Source organism: Agelaius phoeniceus, chromosome 1 (assembly GCF_051311805.1).
Source record: "Agelaius phoeniceus isolate bAgePho1 chromosome 1, bAgePho1.hap1, whole genome shotgun sequence".
NCBI classification, from domain to species: domain Eukaryota; kingdom Metazoa; phylum Chordata; class Aves; order Passeriformes; family Icteridae; genus Agelaius; species Agelaius phoeniceus.
Genome location: NC_135265.1, coordinates 104,817,590 through 104,836,923, shown reverse-complemented (window position 1 = coordinate 104,836,923; position 19,334 = coordinate 104,817,590). Strand labels below are relative to the sequence as shown.

General features: G+C 38.6%; 1 protein-coding gene across 7 annotated transcripts in view; it reads right to left on the bottom strand.

Moving 5' to 3' along the window:
* Window positions 1-19,334, bottom strand: part of DLGAP1 (DLG associated protein 1) — a 402,137-nt gene that overhangs the window by 108,057 nt on the left and 274,746 nt on the right. For all 7 annotated transcript variants that reach the window (XM_077184530.1, XM_077184523.1, XM_077184534.1 and 4 more), the window contains one exon: window positions 15,177-15,391. In XM_077184530.1, the coding sequence (XP_077040645.1) occupies window positions 15,177-15,391 (215 nt within the window). The remainder of the gene's footprint in view (window positions 1-15,176; window positions 15,392-19,334) is intronic.

Here is a 19,334-nt window from a genome sequence, read left to right as displayed (position 1 = left end):
GAAAAACTGAAAGTCTGGTCAAATAACACAGTCACGGATGTGTACACAGAGGCACCATGGATTACCCAGCAGGAGGGGAGCTGGAGGATTCTAGCCTGAAAAAATAAGTTCACAGCAGCTGAACTAAGGGAATAATTCCCCGAGGTGATAATAAAGAGCTCCACTTACTGTCACTAGAGCCATCCAGCCACTAGAGGGAAGAATGATCTAGAGCTGCCAATGACTGCTATTTATTATGCTTCTGCAATTCGTTATGTTTTTCTTAAAGCTCATCTTATGAGGCTTGCAAAACCTTTCCAGTTAAAGGAAAAAAATATCGAGCTTTCACAGTTGGTGAAGAAAGCACAAAACCACAAAGTTCAAGGGCTCAAGAAACAGAAAATATACAAAAAAAAAAAAAAAAAAAAAGAATCTGCATGTCTCCTTAGGAATATGGCCTGATTTTCATAGCTCAGATGAATTGTGGACCTGATTTTCAATTAATTAGGATTCATAGGGAAACTTAATTTCATAGAATTCAGCATATCATTAACAAAAATTGTAGAAACTTAATTTCATAGCATTCAGCATATCATTAACAAAAATTGTAGAAACTTAATTTCATAGCATTCAGCATATCATTAACAAAAATTGTAGGATTGAAAGGTTTTTTATGTGCCTTTTGTGATTCAAAGTATTTTTCTTGGTGACTAGAAAGGGCAGGTCAGTACTGGGGTTGAAAAAAGGTATTTTCCCTCTGTACAGAAGCCAGCAACTTGCTAAAAATGTAACTTCCATATTCTTTAGGAATAAAGCTATTTGAAAGTAGAAACCAAAGAAAAGCCCAACACAATAACACACTCTCAGTGGCTGCATTGCTAATCTTGTGCCTTTCACTCCAGATTACTATGCTAAACATCCATTTATAGCAGGAAGGAAGCAATTTGGATATGTGAAGCAAGGTTTTGTGTGTAGAGCTATTCACTATTCACTGATAAGAAGATATTCAGTAACAGGAAAATGCTAAGTAAAATTAAAAAGTTGCTTTTATCTGAAAAAAAGAAAGTAGTTAATGAGATAGGCAATTGCTAGATGTTTAGCAGGTCAAATCTTAAGTGTTTTGCTGGAGGCCTGTCAATGGAAAAGTCTGAGTCACATTTTTTCCTCAACTTCGACAAATTCTGCTAAATTAGCAGGCCCAGTTCTGTCTTTCCAAACAGGAAAAAGCCAAGCTTAAACTAAGCAGAAAAAACTTTTTCATAAAAGGACTGCGGAAAGCTGGTGGATAATCTGGTTTTGAGTACACTAAGAGTTTGGGATGTAAGTAGAAAACTGCTCCTCCCCTAGCCCTTGTGGGTTTTACTGTGCCTGGCTCTTGTTAGATAATTAGGCTGTCATCAGTGTAGAACCATTGGTGCTGCTGTCTACCCTCTTCAAAGAAGGGAAATCAGGAGACAATATGTCAGAGACAAATCTTTCCCACAGCCTTCCAAATGGTTTTTCCTCAGAAAATTCACAGGTTTTCCAGGAATAGTCGCGCACAGAGCATACAGTGGGAACCCTCTCCACTCAACCAGACTGTGATTTTCAGTGTGTGATGTGCTTGCTTTTCTTGCAGCACTCACCATGGCAGCTCAGGCTCTGAAAAGTACTAAAATATCTTTTCCTAGCTCTAAAGCCTTCCCTATGGAAAAAAAAAAAAAAAAGGAAAAAGAAAAAAGGCATTTTAAGATTCCCTTCTGCTATAGTGTGAAGTGTAACAAATACAAAGAAAATTTATAGAGAACTGAGTGGGAAGCTGTGTGTTAGTGTGCGTGGGCAGGTCATGGAGGGAAGAGGAGCTGTACAGGCAGCTGAAGGGCAGCATGCCCCCTCTGAGAGTATCTGAGCCACCTCTAGGACATATGTTAGCAGTGGCTGTGGGCTGCATGGTGGCAAGAGATGGGAGGTCTGTCAAGTCAGGAAAAGATCAGACCTATGAATTTCAACAGACACAGCAAAATGCAACATTACTTATTGTTACTGCTGGGAGTAGCTTGCTCCCCTCTGGGCTTTCTCGTGGCAAAGGGTGTGTACACAGAGGCACCATGGATTACCCAGCAGGCAGGGAGCTGGAGGATGCTTGCCTGAAAAAATAAGTTCACAGTAGTTAAACTAAGGGAATAATTCCTCGAGATGTGCAGCAGGTGGAAGGAGAGAAGGGAAGCACAGCTGAGGAGGAACTACAAGAACTGACCCTTTTACTCCTTGGTGGGGTCTTGCCAGCAGTTTTCCCTCTGGCAGGGAAGTATGAGGATGATTTCAGTTCTTGTCCCCATGCTGTACCTCAGGGCTCACACAGTATGGTGGGGCTCTTCCCAGACATCTCAGCGAGCCCTAGGAAATGCTGCCACAAGCCTCTCTACAGGAGCACAAAACAAACAGGAGCCAAGAGCAAGGGGACAATGACTAACATTGACTGCCTACCATCTCTACAGCCTCATTAGAAGGTTCTGTAATTGTTGCACTCACTGTGCTGAATCAATCCTCGTGACAACCCAACATACAGGAGGTGAGTGCCATCACCCCTTTTTGCCCAGAGCTGGAGGCACATGGATGGCTGTGCCTGGAAAGGGGCCAGGCAGGGAACAGCAGCAGTGGGATGTCCTTGGCCCCTGCTCCTGAGGGCACAGGAGGCACAGCATGCAGTGTGGGGGCCACACTCTCCCACCTCTCTGCTCCCCTCTGGCAGAGAAAGGAGCACAACACCTGAGAGCCTTGCAATTTCAGTCCTTCATTTTAATTGCTCAGCTGATCTGCCCCTTCCCGAGGGGAACAATTCAAGCCAGGCTCTCGTTCCAGGTGCAGCCCTCCAGCTCCTTTTCGACCTGAGAAACACCACGCAGCAAAATCATACCTTAGAGTGCTCCTGAACTGTAATTAACCTTAGTGTATCATTTTATGGAAGAGAAAGCAGTTAAATTTGTCTGAATTCAAAAGGATTTGGAAGAAGAGTGGCAAGATAATGTTTTTTTAACAAGCAGCTTGATTAATTCATGGCAGAAGTTATCATCCCATTATGTTGGGTAGGAGGGAGACATTTAAAGCCTCTTATCAACTTTGTCCAGGGGAGAAAAAATCCTCCATAGATCAGATTTTAAATGCTACATTTGAGACTTGTAAACAACCCACTGCAGAATCCAGCACTGAGGACCCAGATCCCAATTGCATAGAATTCCCATGGGCTGTCAGAGGAACAGTCAACAACAATTTTTATGTGACTTATTCCTCTAAAGTCTCATGCCTTGGGGAGAAAAACTAGTGTTTCTTTCATGAATGGTGCATACCTCCCCATGGAGCAGGAAGCCATCCCAATGGATATCTCAGGCATTTACTGGGGGCAGGGGGCAGCCCCAGGAGAAGGGTAAGAGATTTACATTGATCTCAGATCTAACCTGGATCACATCTAACCTCCCCATACTGGCTGGCTGCAGTGCTGCCCATCATAGAGGCATTGAGGGAGTAACTACGAAATATAGGATAGCACAATAGAAACTGTAGGATTCAAGCCAGAAGTAAACTTTTACCTCTGTCTGGCTACTAAACAAGAGTAATCTTTTCATCTCTGGAAATATAAATATTATGACAAGGCTTTAGATTAAAAAAAAAAATTGATAGTTGAAAATGTTGCAAAAGAGGCTTGCAAATAAATCTCAAAAAATTTAATTCAGAGTTCTAAGTTTTACTTTACATGTCAATTTCATTTCATCCTCTTCTTTAAACATACTCCTTAAAAATAAAGAATCTTCCTCTATGTATTATTTACTATTCTCTATTTTGTACCTGGTTTAAAGGACTTACATAAAATAAAATACATAATCTGGGAACATATTCAAAAGAAGAAGAATCTCTACAACATCAGCATCAAACTACAGCCCTGTTTTTAAAGAGACAGCTGTTCAGGTGATTCATTGTTTGCATGAACTTCAAATGGATTATTTTATTATTCTTTGGGCTGTTGCCCTTGGGGAAACTAGTTACATTAAATAACAAACTACCATTATATGGACATACTGATTCCGAGAACAGGGGAAGAAATATAGTCATAACAGGCAATTTCAGTAGAAAATGAGGGCTTGTCCATATTGTGCCAGAGGCAAAGCACTCAGACGGATACCACATCATCACAGAGATATAAGGAATCTGATTAGCTTCTCTGGAGAAGGAACAATTAGAGCTGATAGGATAAAGGCTCCTCGGCGCTCACGTGTGTTTGCACAGGGATCAGTGTGCAAGCACCACCTGACTGCTGGCCAGTGACAAGGGCACCTCAGCTGCTGTGATCCCGAGCCACTGCAGCCACTTCTGTCTGGAGAAATGGAGCAGGGAGCAAACCCAGTTGCTGAGGAAATCACTCCAAAGATAGCTTGAAGCGTGACTGAGCACAGCTACCCACCACATGTATGGTGGCAGCAATGGAGCACCAAAACTGAAGGAAGACAGAGCTGTTTTCAACACAAGCTGCACACCTCCCCAGGGAAAAGGGATGCAAAGAGAGGGATCCAGGAGTGCTAACAACAGACTGGCTCTAGTCAGGACTGGAAAGGACAGAATAAGAACTGTGAAAGACTGATAAGAATTATGTTAACTGCACTAATGAAAAAAAAAAAAGAAATGACCACTGATGAAATTCTAGCAGAAAGATGTGTAAGGATCAGGGTTATAATAAATGAAAGCAGAAGAAGCTGCTATGTAATGTTTATTTTCAAAGTGTGAAACTCATAATAAAAGGAAATAAAATAAGCAGTGGGGAGGTGGAAATATAGAAATAGTTGATAGCACATTAGTTCACTGAGTGAAGGGACAGTGACTGTTATTGTGCTATTCTTCATGCAAATCTTGTCTCTTTTAATGAAGAAAGGACACTTAGCTGAGTACTGAGGTTTATAAGAATATTAAGGAATCACTTACTAAAAAAAAAGAGAGAGAAAAGGGACAGTGACATAGTGCTGACATTCATTCCAGCCACTGTCAGTCTAACATCTTATTTATGAATAAGGCATCATCCAATCCCTCTCAATTAAAACTTGTTCATCACAGGTAAACAACAATTAATTTGTGCCCTAAGTCAAATGATCTTTTTGTAGGGGGCAGGGAAGTGGTGGAGAACAGGAAGTAATAGACAGAGAGTTACCTCTGCCAGAAATGACATCCTACCCAACAGCAAATGACTGAACAACTGCAGTGGAACAGCCTGACTCACCAGAATTTCAAACAAGTCTCAGCAACACATCTCTGCCAAAGCCCTGTTGTCTCACGGCTCCTACAGCCACATGGCTGACATGAGTCCAACAGATCCTGCACAAGGCTGGAATCTTTGGCTAGAGATTTAGATTGGACCTAATTGACAAGGCATTGCCAGTGTTTCTGAGATTTCTAACATTTTTTGATTTCAACTTCATGAAGATGGTTTAATGACATGTTGGTTACAGCCACTAGAATAGAGAAGAAAATGCCTATTCAAAATAGAAATTGTCTTCCCTTAAAATCTTGTTTTTTATCAATATAAATTTAACACTTCTACAAACATAACTATTATGTGATGAAGCTACAACTCAGTTGATGACAGACTGCATTTCACCCAGAGTGCTTCTAAGTTTTCTGCATTATGTACTTATACTTATTTTTGAGATTTATGCAAAGTTCAGAACCAAGTAATTTCTTTTAATGTAATAAATAACTGCAAGCATTTTTAGGGCTAACTGAAGGAGGACTACCTCCCAAAATAGCTTCTCAAGGTTTCCTTTCAAGCATGGAGTAATAAAGGCTTAGCACAGATTTGCCATTGCAATTGTCATATATAAAACAAGAAAAATTTACATACTAGTCCTGAAATTTCTTGAGATTGCCTTCAGCATGATACATCACTGTCACAGCACAGAGCTGCACAGACACAGCTCAAATATGTCTGCCAGCCCAAAATCACTTGAAGAAAGAGAGGGATTTGGGTGCTGTGGATGTGGCTGCTGGCATTTGGGGATGACAAAACCAGTTAGTGCTTTCTGCAGGCTCTGGGCTTGCTGGAGGCAAAGCTGCTGGGCAGCTGGGGTGCAGGCTGCTTGGTAGCACAGCCCTTCTGGAGGGGAATGGGAAATTGCTGTGTAGTTCAGCTGCAGATGGAAACCACAGAAATCTCTCACAAGGACTCAGTAGCTCCTTCAAAGGTGCTTTCAACAATTTTTTTTCCCACACCAGCAAATTAAACAGGGATTGTATGGTGGTTCTCTGCCCTTGTGGTGTACAATGAGTAAGAAAGCCAGCACAATGTAAAAAAGCCTGTAAGGATTTTCCCTCATTTCCATACTTCTGAAAAGATTTATACCTTATTTAGGAGGAGAGGAGATTTTAAAAAGTCAGGTCTCTTCAGAGGAACTTTCATTCACATATGTCACAGGGAGAAGAGTGGTATTTGATGCTGCACCTATTACAGGGACCATACACTTTCTTTGCTGCCCCATGCTACCACTCTTCCCTGCACCCAAGCCAGCAGAGAATTACTAAATTAAGCTAAAAGCTGTTCTATCTTAATAGTAATGCAAGCACAAGAAAATCAAAGAAACAAATAACTGGGTATCAACATGACTTAGATGGCAATAGTATCTTTTATTTGTAAGGGCAGAACAAGTTTTCATCTTAATCTCTCTTTCTTTCACCCTAATATGATGCAGATTAGCAGAAGATCCCAAAGCATGTCAGCAAACACTGTCTTGTACTTTCACATTAAAAGTAAAGCAACACTATTTTAACTTTTTCTATTTTTAATCTGAAAGAGCTCCACCATTTCACAGTGAAAAATGGTTGCACTTCTAGCTGATCAGAATAGAAAATTATTATGAATAATTAACTTAATTATTGTTGCCTGTTTGCTTGTCTTGCTATGTAGAACATTAAGGACTCCAGACTGATTTTTTTTTTTTTTTGCAAAAGCACATCTCTTTTTATGCCTGTGCATTTTCTGCATGGCAGGTTCAATACATCAGCTGAGCTCCCCTCAGCAAACTAAAGCAGATAGTACGAGATCACATACCAAGGGTCAAGCGTGCTATGGCTGGCAGCGGTGGGAACATGATTTCAAAACGCTAGCAATGAAATAACATTTAAAGAACATGAAAGAATTGCACAGCTCTGCTGTGGGTGGGATAGCTATATTTACTTTTCAGCAGCAGGCCTTCAGGAATAATTTGGTCCCGATGAGAGTTTTATTTTTACATTTAAAAAATAAGTTAAGGAAAAGAAGTAAGAACAGTGACAGTGGCTATATTCAACAGCCTGAGAAATACAGACAAAGAATCAAAAAACATAGGTCTGGAGGGGTCTTCAAGAGGTCGTTTGGTCCCTCCTTCCACCCTAAAGCAGGATCAGCAATACCTAAATTTGTTCTGACAGACATTTTTTACCCTTTTCTTGAAAATGCCCAGTGAAGTGATTTCTTTTGGCAATCAACTCCCACGCTTAACTATCATTATTGCTAGGAAAATGTTCATAACATATAGCCTGTGTAAGCCTTGGCATACACAGTCTTTTTTTTTCCCTGCCTCCACTGGACATTATTAACTCCCTTTCTGAGGCAGAATTTTAAGTATGTGGGAAGAAGTAGGGCTAAAAATAAAGAAGACCAAACACATTTGCAGACAAACATGCATGTTGGCTCTGTAAAGACTATATACTGAAAGAGATGGATGAAAACCACATTTTGGTTCAGTAATTATAATTGCTTTTCTTAACACCACACCTAGAAGTGCCCATTTGATACATGAAATGCAATGATATGCTTTGCTTCTTAAGAGACAACAGTGTTACTTTGCATTCATCAACAACATTTGCTGTAAAATGCAAAAATGTTTCTAGGATTTAATTGTGAAGCTAGGAGGTTGGAAGTCCTAGCTTTCACCTGTGGCTGTGTGCCATATAAAGCTAAATCTTGTGTAAAACTGAAACAGATGACTACACACAGGACAAGGATTTTCATGTCTGCAAGTAAGACAATCATCTAAATGAGGTTGCTGCTTTTCTTTTACACATTACCGACTTCCAAATTTTTTTCTATAATATTGCCAAAAAATCACATTTTGGCTAGAAAATTATAGGCTTTTCCTTTTTTTGCCAATGTTTATGCCTGGAGAAGAGAGTGCTCTGGGGTGACCTTATTGCAGCCTTTCAGTACCTAAAGGGGGGCCTACAAGAGAGATGGAGAGGGACTTTTTACCAGAGCATGTAATGATAGGACTGAAAAAAGAAAAGCAAGTTTAGAGATGAGATTGGATATTAGGAAGATTTTCTTAACTATGCCAGTGGTGAGACATGGGAAGAGGTTGTGGAAGCCACATTCCTGGAAGTGTTTAAGGACTGGTTGAACAGGGCTTTGAGCAGCCTGGTCTAGTGAAAGGTGTCCCTATATATTGTGTGGGGGGGTTGGAAATAGGTGATCTTTAAAGTCCCATCTAACCCAAACCATTCTATGATTCTATGGATACTCTTTTGCAAGTTTATTGTAACAGTATGATTGCCTCAAATTTCAGCAAGTAAAGGTAAAAGTACAAGTGGGACAATAGCAATAGAATACACCACAGATTACAACAAAATTTTTCACTTCTCCTCTCAGAGAAACAAGAAACATTATTTACACAAATACGGTAATACTGACCTTACAGATTGTATGTAGCTAGTTGTGGACTAATAAAAGTTAGGCTTTACAATGTGATAAGCAATGACTGCTCCCAGTGAGACTGTGAAATGTAGGGAATCTGTTTCATTGCAAGATAAACTGGTAGGGATCATCACAGAAGTAGAGAGGAGGAGTGTTCATCCTACCCATGTCCTGGGCAGTGAAATGTAGGGATGTAAAGGCATCCATCCATACCTCTGTGTATGGGGGACACAAAACCCTGAAGGCAAGCTGCCATGGAGCACAAGATATCTCTCATGCACATCAGTGATACTAAGCCTTAACTGACTGAATGTGTTTTATAAATCCATCACTAACAACTGTTCATTAAAAGCTCCAAGCTCTAAATTCCTCTAATAAATCAATATCTTCTCCTCCTTAAATATCATATACACAAAACAGATGTCAGTTGCCATAAGGAAACCATTGGCTCCTGAAGTATGTCCACCTACTACCTCCAAATAAATATATTTTTCATTGTTTTGCCTTCAAATTTTTTTTCTGACTTATAAATTATTCACTGAACTTAATCATACTTGACACACAAGCTTGAAAAGTGAGAAATATGTCCAACAGCTTCTGCCTAGTTTGAGAGAGAAGGGATTGCAATAGTATGAATAAAAAGTTAATATATCATGCATCAGTGAATGTGAGCTGGGAAAGGTACTACTAGGCAAGTAATAGTTCAAGAATACTTATAGTAATAGTTCCAGAATACTTATGTTCCTTAGGCTGTGTGTCCAAAGCACATGGAGATGCTTCTGTCTCTTTAATGCAAAATTAAAGGAAAATCCCTGTTCAAGAAAAATAAACAAAAACACGCCTCAAGGAACATGGAAACAATTCCTTTGCTAGCTACAGGTTTGATAAAAATGAAAGAGACTGCAACATGAAACAATTACACCAACTGTACTGAAAACACACTGTAAAACACTAGTAAAAGATTAATCAGACTTATTCCTTTTGTACTAATTAGCAAAGTCATTGTTCCCTAATTGAAAGTCACTCAGCAAGAAAGAAAATTAACAAGCTTCCCTGCATGTGTCTAAAAATATTCACCATAATGAAAATGTGGTATTGCACCACCTCTCCCTTCCCCCTGCCTGTGATCTGGATCAGATCACTTTAGCAGAATGAGGGCACCACCTCATAAAAGAAAAAAAGAAAAAGAAAAAGAAAAAGAAAAAGAAAAAGAAAAAGAAAAAGAAAAAGAAAAAGAAAAAGAAAAAGAAAAAGAAAAAAAAAGAAAAAGAAAAATGAAGTATGCTTTTGTTGATACGGCACTTTTTCCCCCCCTGGATATTCTGGAGTATATTATAGTAATATACAAACACCTCAAAGTAAATAGGGACTCTTTCCCAGGGCTGGGATGGTTTTCATACCTAGGGATTTATGATGTGCCGTATGGTGAAGTGTAGTGTAAGGACATCCGCTCAAATGACAGAACAGCCTGGGCACTGTTTCAGGCTAAAATTATCCATGCATCCCTTGTAATTTCCCTCAGTGCAGACACTTCCCAAGGATCACTTTTAGGAAATCACAGGGGATTTCCTATCTTGAAATATGCCTTATACTAAGTAACAATGGAGTGGTTTGATTTTCCTTCCAAGTCATCCTAGCAGAGTTGGTGCTGCAACTCTGTCGAGATTTGGTTAGTAATGCAGGTTGACTCCAGCTTGGTGGTTTGTCCTCCAGGAGCTCACTTGATCAATTCTCAGGGAGGTGATGTGAAAATTTGAGTTCAGGCTGTATAAATCAGAGCTCTCTCCTTGCTCTTGTCACTGCTACTAAGCTTGCTAACAGATTACACCACTTAATTGAGCTTGATAATTTATTGTGATTTGGTTTTCAAAACAATTTTGTCTCCAGATTCCCATAAACATACAAGTAGAAAGTATTTACACTATTTGAATTAACACATAAAAATATAAACGTAGGTGTAGACAAATAACACACCCTCAAATAATATTTCGAGATATTTTTTTGGAATGTCTCCGATAAACTTTAAAGGTAGGAATTGTATTTTAAGTCATCTATGCAGTAAATCATAGGAACAGATGCAGCTATGATGGGATTTATATAGAAAAATTCTTTACCATGGGATAAAAAGGAGAAAAGTATAACGATTATATGCTCACACTGTCTTCATCATCAGTGGTGAAACTTGGTGTGTATTGAAAAGGGATTTTGGTGCTTATAGGTTTCTCCTAATCACAGCTGACTTGAAAAAGACCACATGCCTATAAAAATGCCTTGAAAATATAGATTTGCTAAGAAAAAAACAACTCATTTCTGTTCTTCCTTCTATCCTTTTTACATAAGTTCTACAAATGCATCTACAAAGTATCAAGATCATTAAAATTTTCAATTCACTAGTGATCACAGAGTACAACTTGTCTCAGAAAAAAATTTATGTGATCAAATATGAGTTCAAAAGAAAAATTCTGCAACTGTATTTAATCCAAAATCCATGTCTACAAATAAATTACTGTTAAGTTTGGTAACGTTACAGAAACCCCCTCCAAACAAACAAACAAACAAACAAACAAACAAAACCCTTAAATAAAAGATTCAAATAGATGGAGTCCCCACAATAGCTGCAGTAATGAGTTAAGAAGCATAATTTGAATCTGTGTTCTAAGCAGTGAGTATGCCTGCAGTGGAGAAGAGGAAAGGGGGAAAATGAAGTAGAAAATCTATGGTGACAGGATCCATCCCTCAGCTCTCTTGTCCTGAACAGAATTTTGCAGTCCCTTTAATAATCCTTATCTTTTTAGGCTGGGAAAATGCTGCCAAGTTATTCCTTGTGCTGACCCACCAGCTACTTTGCTCATAGCCCTTTAAAAGAACAAAAGTGATGGCTGGAGATCCTTCTTTGCCTTATCCAGCTACAGATCTTGAGAAAGCTTTCTGGAACTTCATATCTTTCAGATTTCAGTCTCTCTAGCAAACTTGGTTATAGCTGGCCAATGGATTTAAGAGTTACTGGAAGCTGGAGGTGACAGGTTGGCATGCAGACAGCAATGTAATTGCATACTTTTTATCCCATCAAAAAACCATGTTAAACATAAGCAAGGCACATATAAGCAGTGAAGGATTGTGTCCTGAATCACACTCAGCTGTAACAGAATTGTCAGTTATCTGCCACCTGAACCTTCTTTGGAAGTTTGCTAACCAGTCCATTTTCAATCTGCCTACAAGTGAAAGATAAACTTTTGCCACTTACTAGGAATGGCAAGAAAATACCACCTTTTTTTTCCAGCTGAATCAGTTTATCTAGACTGTGAAATCTTAAACACCAAGAGCATACTGCCAGCAAAGACAGGGGAAAAAAAATCTGCTTACTTCCTGATAGGATAATGAGAATGCAGCAGCGGAGGTGTGTATTTCAAAATCACAGCAAGCTGTGCTTTATCCAGAATGGTACCACAGCATTTGACACATGTGCTGTAACCACATGGAAACCATGGCAATGGAGGAAAATGGTAGGAGGGAGATTGTACAGTATGGCAGGGAAAAATCCTCGGCAAAACCAGGAAAATAAATTTGTATTATGTAAAGGAGATATGACACAGTTGTGCTGTTCAAAGGTTATTCCTTATATAAAAAGCAACACTGGTAATAATGAAAATACTTTCTTAGAAGAGTAGGCGCATGAGCAATAGTAGGTAGGTAGGTGGGAGGAACAGCGTGGGTTGTGAGACCAATATTAGACTTAAAGGAGTCAGAGAGGAAAAGTCCCAAAAGATGAAAAAATCACTTCAGAAAGAACAGGGAAAGCAAAAGGGAACATGTTTTTAAGTTGTTTGCTCTGCCAGAGATGAAAGTGCAGCCAACTAGAGACTGAATACCGCAAACTGAGAAAGGGAGTAGCAGAAAGAAATGCATGAGGAAGATCCCTGACAATTACTGCTGTAGAAACACTGATTTCACAGCATGCTTTGTTCTTCATGGACAGAAAAAAACCCATAATTAAAGGAGTGAAATACCACTCAGCTTTAGGGTGTTAATAATACCCTTCGAGGTCAACTAGAAGGTCCACTAGTGACAGTAAAAGGCTGCCTGCTGCCTAGAGCAGGCTTTGGCTCATTTCCACAAAGCTCTTATTCAGGTGCAAATTGAACTCAAGTCAACAGCAAGGCAAGGAAATAACTTGTTATCACACATCACACAATTGCTTGATGACCTATATTCAGTGAGTTAGGGGCCCTAGTTTAGTCCCTGTCTAACACTGCAAAACTCTGACACAGCTCTCGGGGTAATCAGGGTAGCCATGGGATGAAAAACTAATGTCATTGTGAAGGTCAAGTCACACTATTAAGAAAGTATGAAGAAGTCTGCAAACAAAGACCTAGCTTAACAGAAGACTTCAATTCCCAGAGCAAGCACTCAGCTGTTTCTCATAAAACCCCCAGAAATTATCATGTTCAGCAGAAAGTAATGAAAGCACTGCTTAATTATGCATTATACAAATTGTCTCTGAAAGTGAAAGGTTTCTCAGGAAGATATATTTCCTTAAAATATCAGCATAGATTAAAAGAAATAATTCTATTTCATCCCAATTTATGCTGAAAAGCCATTGAAAAGAAAAGTTGTTTCATACTTTCTCCTCTTTTTTGTTTTACTGCCATTTACCATTTTCCCTTCCTTCTTCTACCCCATCATTTACATCGTATTCCTGCACAGCTCCTAAACTTATGTGAAATTTACAGAGTGCAGCTTAAAATTTGGCCCATTCCTAAAAGCTTTCCCAAATAGGAAGCAATTAAAAAACATGGGAAATTAAGTATTTATACAAGCACTTTGCTGAATTACAATGACTTGAAAGCTAAAAACTTCTGCTGCGTGGCACCTCTGGTCTGACATCCTCTATGGGTGAACAGTGACATGCAGGAGTTTTGATTTTTCATAAATCTATCTTTTTTTGCAAATCTTGTATCTACAGAAAACAGAAATGACCAAGAGCAAATACACTCATTGTGATGCATTGAACTTCACATATACTATGGAACTCTGGAAAGCATGCTTCTAAAAACTCAAAAAGAATAAGCTCTGTGCCTGAAAGTGTGTCCATGCATGAAGCCTGGCTGGCTGGAGTTTGTGGTGATAAATAACATTCATGTTCACCTTGCAGAGGTTGCAATAACTGATTTCACAGGAGGAGTTTTGGCTCAGGAAAGGATGTGGTAAAGTCTTCTGGATGATGAAAGGAATCACTGGATCCCTTGAGCAAAAGCCAGCTAGATTATGAAAATCCCTGCAGAAAATGAGATTGCTTTCTCCTTTGGTCACTAATAGAAAGACAGAGAAGAAGCAATCCCAGGCTTCCCTTGAGAAAAATTCAGGCAGGCTGCTATGGGAAGCTGCAGTAAGCTTGCTTTTTTCTGCTGGCCTATTCATCACTGATGTCAAGAGCATGACATTCTTAACAAGGATCAAACAGTTTTCTCTAAAATCTGTTTCTCAGATAAGGTCTCTGGAAAAAAATGGAGTAGAGGAGGACAAGGAAGGAGAAGAAATTAATCAGGGAAATGCAAAAGGAGTCTTTTGTCATTGATCATGGATACTAGAAGAGATAGAGATCCTTTTTATTTTTTCCCCCCCATTTTAAAGCTACAGCCTTAGGCAAGTTATACTAAGATTGGGTTATTTTTGGTCCAGTGAACTATGATTCACTGTTATAGCTAAGAATTTAAAAAAAGACAGAAACAACAGTTGATTTTAAATCCACACTATTTTCTTTTATGGATACAATTTATTTTCTTGCTTTAAGGGACCTTTGAATTTTTAGAATCAATTAAAATAAAATGGTAATACAAAATTGTCCATGTATGCAATTTTCCTGACAATTTGGGTGGCTTTTTTAAAAGACCCAAATAAAGGAAAAACAAATAGTGACATTTTAAAAACTCCAGAAACTCATGATTCCTTTTGACTAAAGTTTTCATAAACAATTAAAAATATCTGATTTTGGTTCTCTACAAAATACAGTGCAATTCTGAGTGGAAAACATGGGTTTGTCTACTTTCAGACAGTCTTTGTTCTTTTTAATTAAATGTCAGGTTCTTTCTGGAGTTGAAAAGACTATCTTAGGTCTAATTTCAAATGTTGAGTATATATAAATACACAGTTACACAAAGCTTTTGCAGGCCCAAGCTGTACTTTAGCAAAGCATTCAAAGGGCGCACCTACTGTACATACCTGGAGGCTCACTTAACACTAACAGGTTAAAATACTTTGCAAATTCATAGTGCTGGTTCCTTTTCAGAATAACATTGAAATACTCTCCCAAATTTACTCTTGTTAAGAAAAAAACCCATGCAAAAATAAGCATGATGGGACACACTTGTTCAAATACGTTCCTGAACTGGTAGTTCGAAATAAGAGAAGAAACAAACATAGGAAACACAGAAAATGTAAAGAGAAGAAGCAAACATAGAAAATGTATGTCTTAATGGAGAGCTGTAGGTGATACAGCAGAACCTGGACTTACTTGAGGGTGGTGAGCTCGGTAAGGGATGGCTGGGTGGCCTTGAGATAACTCTCTCTCCGTGCAGCAATCTTTGGGGATGGCTTGGGGCTTGTGTCTGAGTCTCCGCTGTCATCGTCGCCCATGGCTTTGATGTAACTGCCACTGCGCATCCGGCGGCAGGGAATCTCGTCATCTTTTCCTCGTGGAGTGTAGCCAGTCCATTCATCCTGAGGAACCTGAAATGATGAACACAATTCTCTTGTTAGCACACTCCTCCCTGATGTTATTGGTAAGCCACAACAGAGCCATAACAAAAACTCTGATGGCCAAAGGCCTTATCATAATCTCATTTGACCATGTGTTGTTGTTGCAGTGGAGGCCCACTTCTCACCCTGCAGAGGCACAAGCACCTCCAGAGTTCTCTGCTATTTTCCATTCCTTATCTGGGAAGCTTCTAGCAAACATGCTGACATAGAAGGCTTGGTTAGGTTTAATACTGGACTGGAAAAATCTTGGGTGCTTTCAGCTATTTTCATTCAAAGCCTTTATAAACCAGATCAGAGTATTTTTAGTTCAGCTCAACATATTGAATGTCTTTGGGGAGGCACAAAAGCTGAAATACAAATCCCTATATGACAATCTTTTCTGACAGAATGTACACAGGAACACTCACCAGGATGATTTTGGCTCAAGATACATTTCAAATTAGTGGAGCTATGCACTAATTATCACAAAAGTAGGTTTGCAAGTGTGAAATTTTACTAGTATTGCTTCTATAGCTTAATTAGTGCAACTGCACACCTGCAGCTTGCAGTGAGCCTCCTTTTGAATTCTGTCTGAGTCCTACAACCCTTTATTCCTTTCTTTTTCTTCTTAATGATGTGCATTATTTCTCTTGATCTGGAGTCAGTGCTGTCCCTTCTTTGTACTGGAAATCTGGAGCAGTGGGAATGTGCATTCATGAGATTTTGAGACATAACAAAGGACAGTCCAAGAGCAGAGTGTTCTTGCCCTCCCATTGTCTCCTTTCCTTTGCTCCTGGGGCTTCTGACCACATAAACCAGCATCCTCCTCTTTCCTGTAACTGCAGAAACAACATGCAGTAGAGCAGCGTCTTTGAAGCTATTTTGCAGAAACACCATTTTTATCTAAAGGTGAATCTGCAAAAGGGTTTTTTAGTTAAACAAATATTGTGTTAGACTTAAATACAAGCAGTTGTGAATTTTTAGTTTGCTGCTTCTCTGATCCTTCTCAGTGAATCAACTCCATAAAACAGCCATAGCTATAATGCTCAGAAAACCTTACAAGCCACATTAAATAAGGAGGCTTGAATCTAGGTCTCTAAATTTGTCTTGCAACTTACACTCTCACCTACCAGAATAATCTTTTGTATGAGAAGTTTGTTTTTCATCAACGTTTACCTTCACCAGAAAATCTTAGGAATCCCATCACAGATTTCAGCTAGAGCATGTACATGCCAGTTTGTTTAGACAACCAAAACGAAAACATTGGAATGACTGCTATTGGCTTTGCTGTTGATTCTCACTACAAATATATAAGTCCAGAGGCTGAAGGGCCTTTCAAATGTTATTGTTAATGCAAATAAATTTTTATGGCCTTTTTATCAATCTATAATGCTATAAACTGCAACCCTAAATCTACTGTGCTATACAAAGGAACAAAGATATTTAATGGTCCTAAGCACATATAGGCTTATTACTAGCTATAATTAATTAATTATATAATTTTATTAATTAAACTATTCACAGCCTATGTCTTTGATTTGTTTCCTGATGATTTTAAAACCCAGGTCCATGCCAAACTCCTTCCTTCATTGATTTTTCTTTTCCTGCTCCTGACATAATGATTTAGGGCCTTCCTTAAGCTGCCAGGCTCAAACAGTCCTTCTTTCCTCTTGTGTTCTGCTCTCCCCATTCTCTCTTGGTCAAGTCCAGCCTTGTAACTCACTTGGACTAGTATTTTCCTCAAAGGACTGAAGATTTAATCCTGCAGATCGACTCCAGATTGCACCGTTACCAATATTCTTTCTTAAGACCCACTCTTCCTTTTCAGGATTTACTTGTTCTCAAATGCTCCATGATTTATTTAACCAATTTTTTCCTTGTGCCTTTTAAAAGTAAATTTCCATGTTGTCTTTAAATATCCTTCAGTTAATGGCTCTACAATTCTTATCTTCCATCAGCACGCAAAGTTTGTTGTTGTGGGTTTGGGAATGTTTTGCTCTGTATGTGTGGTTTTTTGTTTGGCTTATTTTAAAATTTATTTTCCTGGGCTACAAGAATCTAAGTTACTTTAGGCAGAAATATAGTTCCAAGTCCAGTTTTCTTACTGAATGATGATATGCAGAATTGTGCATCTATAGGATATTACTGAATAAATACTCATAAAAACACTTGAAATATTCTTCTAGGAAAGGGTAAAGCTTTAACTAAAACTAAGAGTACCAAGTACTAATGAAATATACTGGAAGAACAGGCTTGAATGAACAGCTCTAATATTTTCCCACATTAAAAATAAAAAGAAGAATAAATATTTTCATTCTGTGGCTTCTAAGTTTATGCCTAGACAACAGGTCTGGACAGATGATGTGTTCAAAATGAAGGTAACACTCAGTAGCAATTTTGATTTTTGATATAGAAGAGTACAGAGTATTTACATTCCTCCCTTAGCCACTTATGACAGACAGAGTATAACATTTTTTTTCAGGTCTTACTCTTGCATTAGTTCCAGGCCTAGAACATCATCAAACAGTGAGTATACAATCTAGATTCATACCACCTCTCCCCCACATTTTGGAACCTACAGCTTCTGCTTGCCAGTGTAAAACCTTGACTTTTCAAATCACTCATGCAAAAAAGAACTTAGGACAGGTTTAGTAAAATCAAGCTCTGCTGACATTTTGATGCCATGCTCAGACTTCAATCAGCAGTTTAAAACCTATATTGGTGTACTTCCAATCAGTTTTTAGGCAGCTACTGGATATCAAAGTCAGAGTATGTAGACAATCTGTGGATTCTCAGAGGATATGAACTTTGATCTGTTCAATATTTTATTCATTATGCTTTAATTGAAGATCTTTGCTTTTTCTCATTAAGATAAATCTGTGAATTCTTTAATGCACTAAACAAACTATGTTAGTATCCTGTGAAGGTTGGTGCCTTTAATGGGGAAAAAGTCAGGGGAGATAAAGTTACAATGTTCATACAGCACCCATAATTCAGGTAAGCTGAACACTTGTAGTTTTACTAAATAATAGATCCACTGTTAAATTTAATGCCATGTTTATAGGTGCAATACAAGTGAGGAGATATAGTTACTGTAGAAACCCTTACTTTGGAATTACTGAGTTCTGTTATCAATAACCCCATGTATAAGTACGAGACCTTTCATCCCAAAGCTTCTCAAAATTATTCAGATGCAATAGGCCAGGTTTTGAATGCTGGTTGCAATGGATTTACCCCAAAACTTTCTATTTACACATGCAAACACTGTGTACCATGATGAGGTCTGAGTGCATTGCTCTAGGCCCTCAATTTGTATTATGTGATTGGAAGTTCCCAGTTTGAGATCCGCTCCTATCAGTGAGGGGAGTAATCACTGAAAAACAGCACCTATGTTTTCAGTAGCTTTTCCACTTTTTAAAAAACACTAGCTCCAGAGAAAGAAAGCTGAGCTGTTCACACAGAGATCAGGACAAAGCAGCCTCAAACCCACTGGCTGGTTTGGGTATTGGAAGTCACCTGCATGTGCAAAACCAAAGGAAATAGCACAAAAGTGACCCAATTTCCATTTCCATACTATGGGTTTAAGGGGAAAACCTGTACGTGCCAAAGAGAAAAGGATGGCCGTGGTTAAAAAACCATCCAGATTCAGAGAACAGACTAAAATACCAACCCAGATATGCTGCTAATTTCACAGAACTCACTGAGGAATCCAGAGTGTTTGTAAAAACTATCTTACCTGCCTAGACAAAGCTGCAATACAAGAATGTATTGGAAATTTTATTAAAAAGCTACTTTAGTTAAAGTTTGACCGTGGGGTTTTTTTGCAGGTATTTAAGTCTGGCTTGTTTTTTTTCTAAATATTGTTTTTACTAATTTTTATTGTTTGCTTGTTTACAGTAAAATTTCAGTATATAATTGATTTTGTAGATGAAAA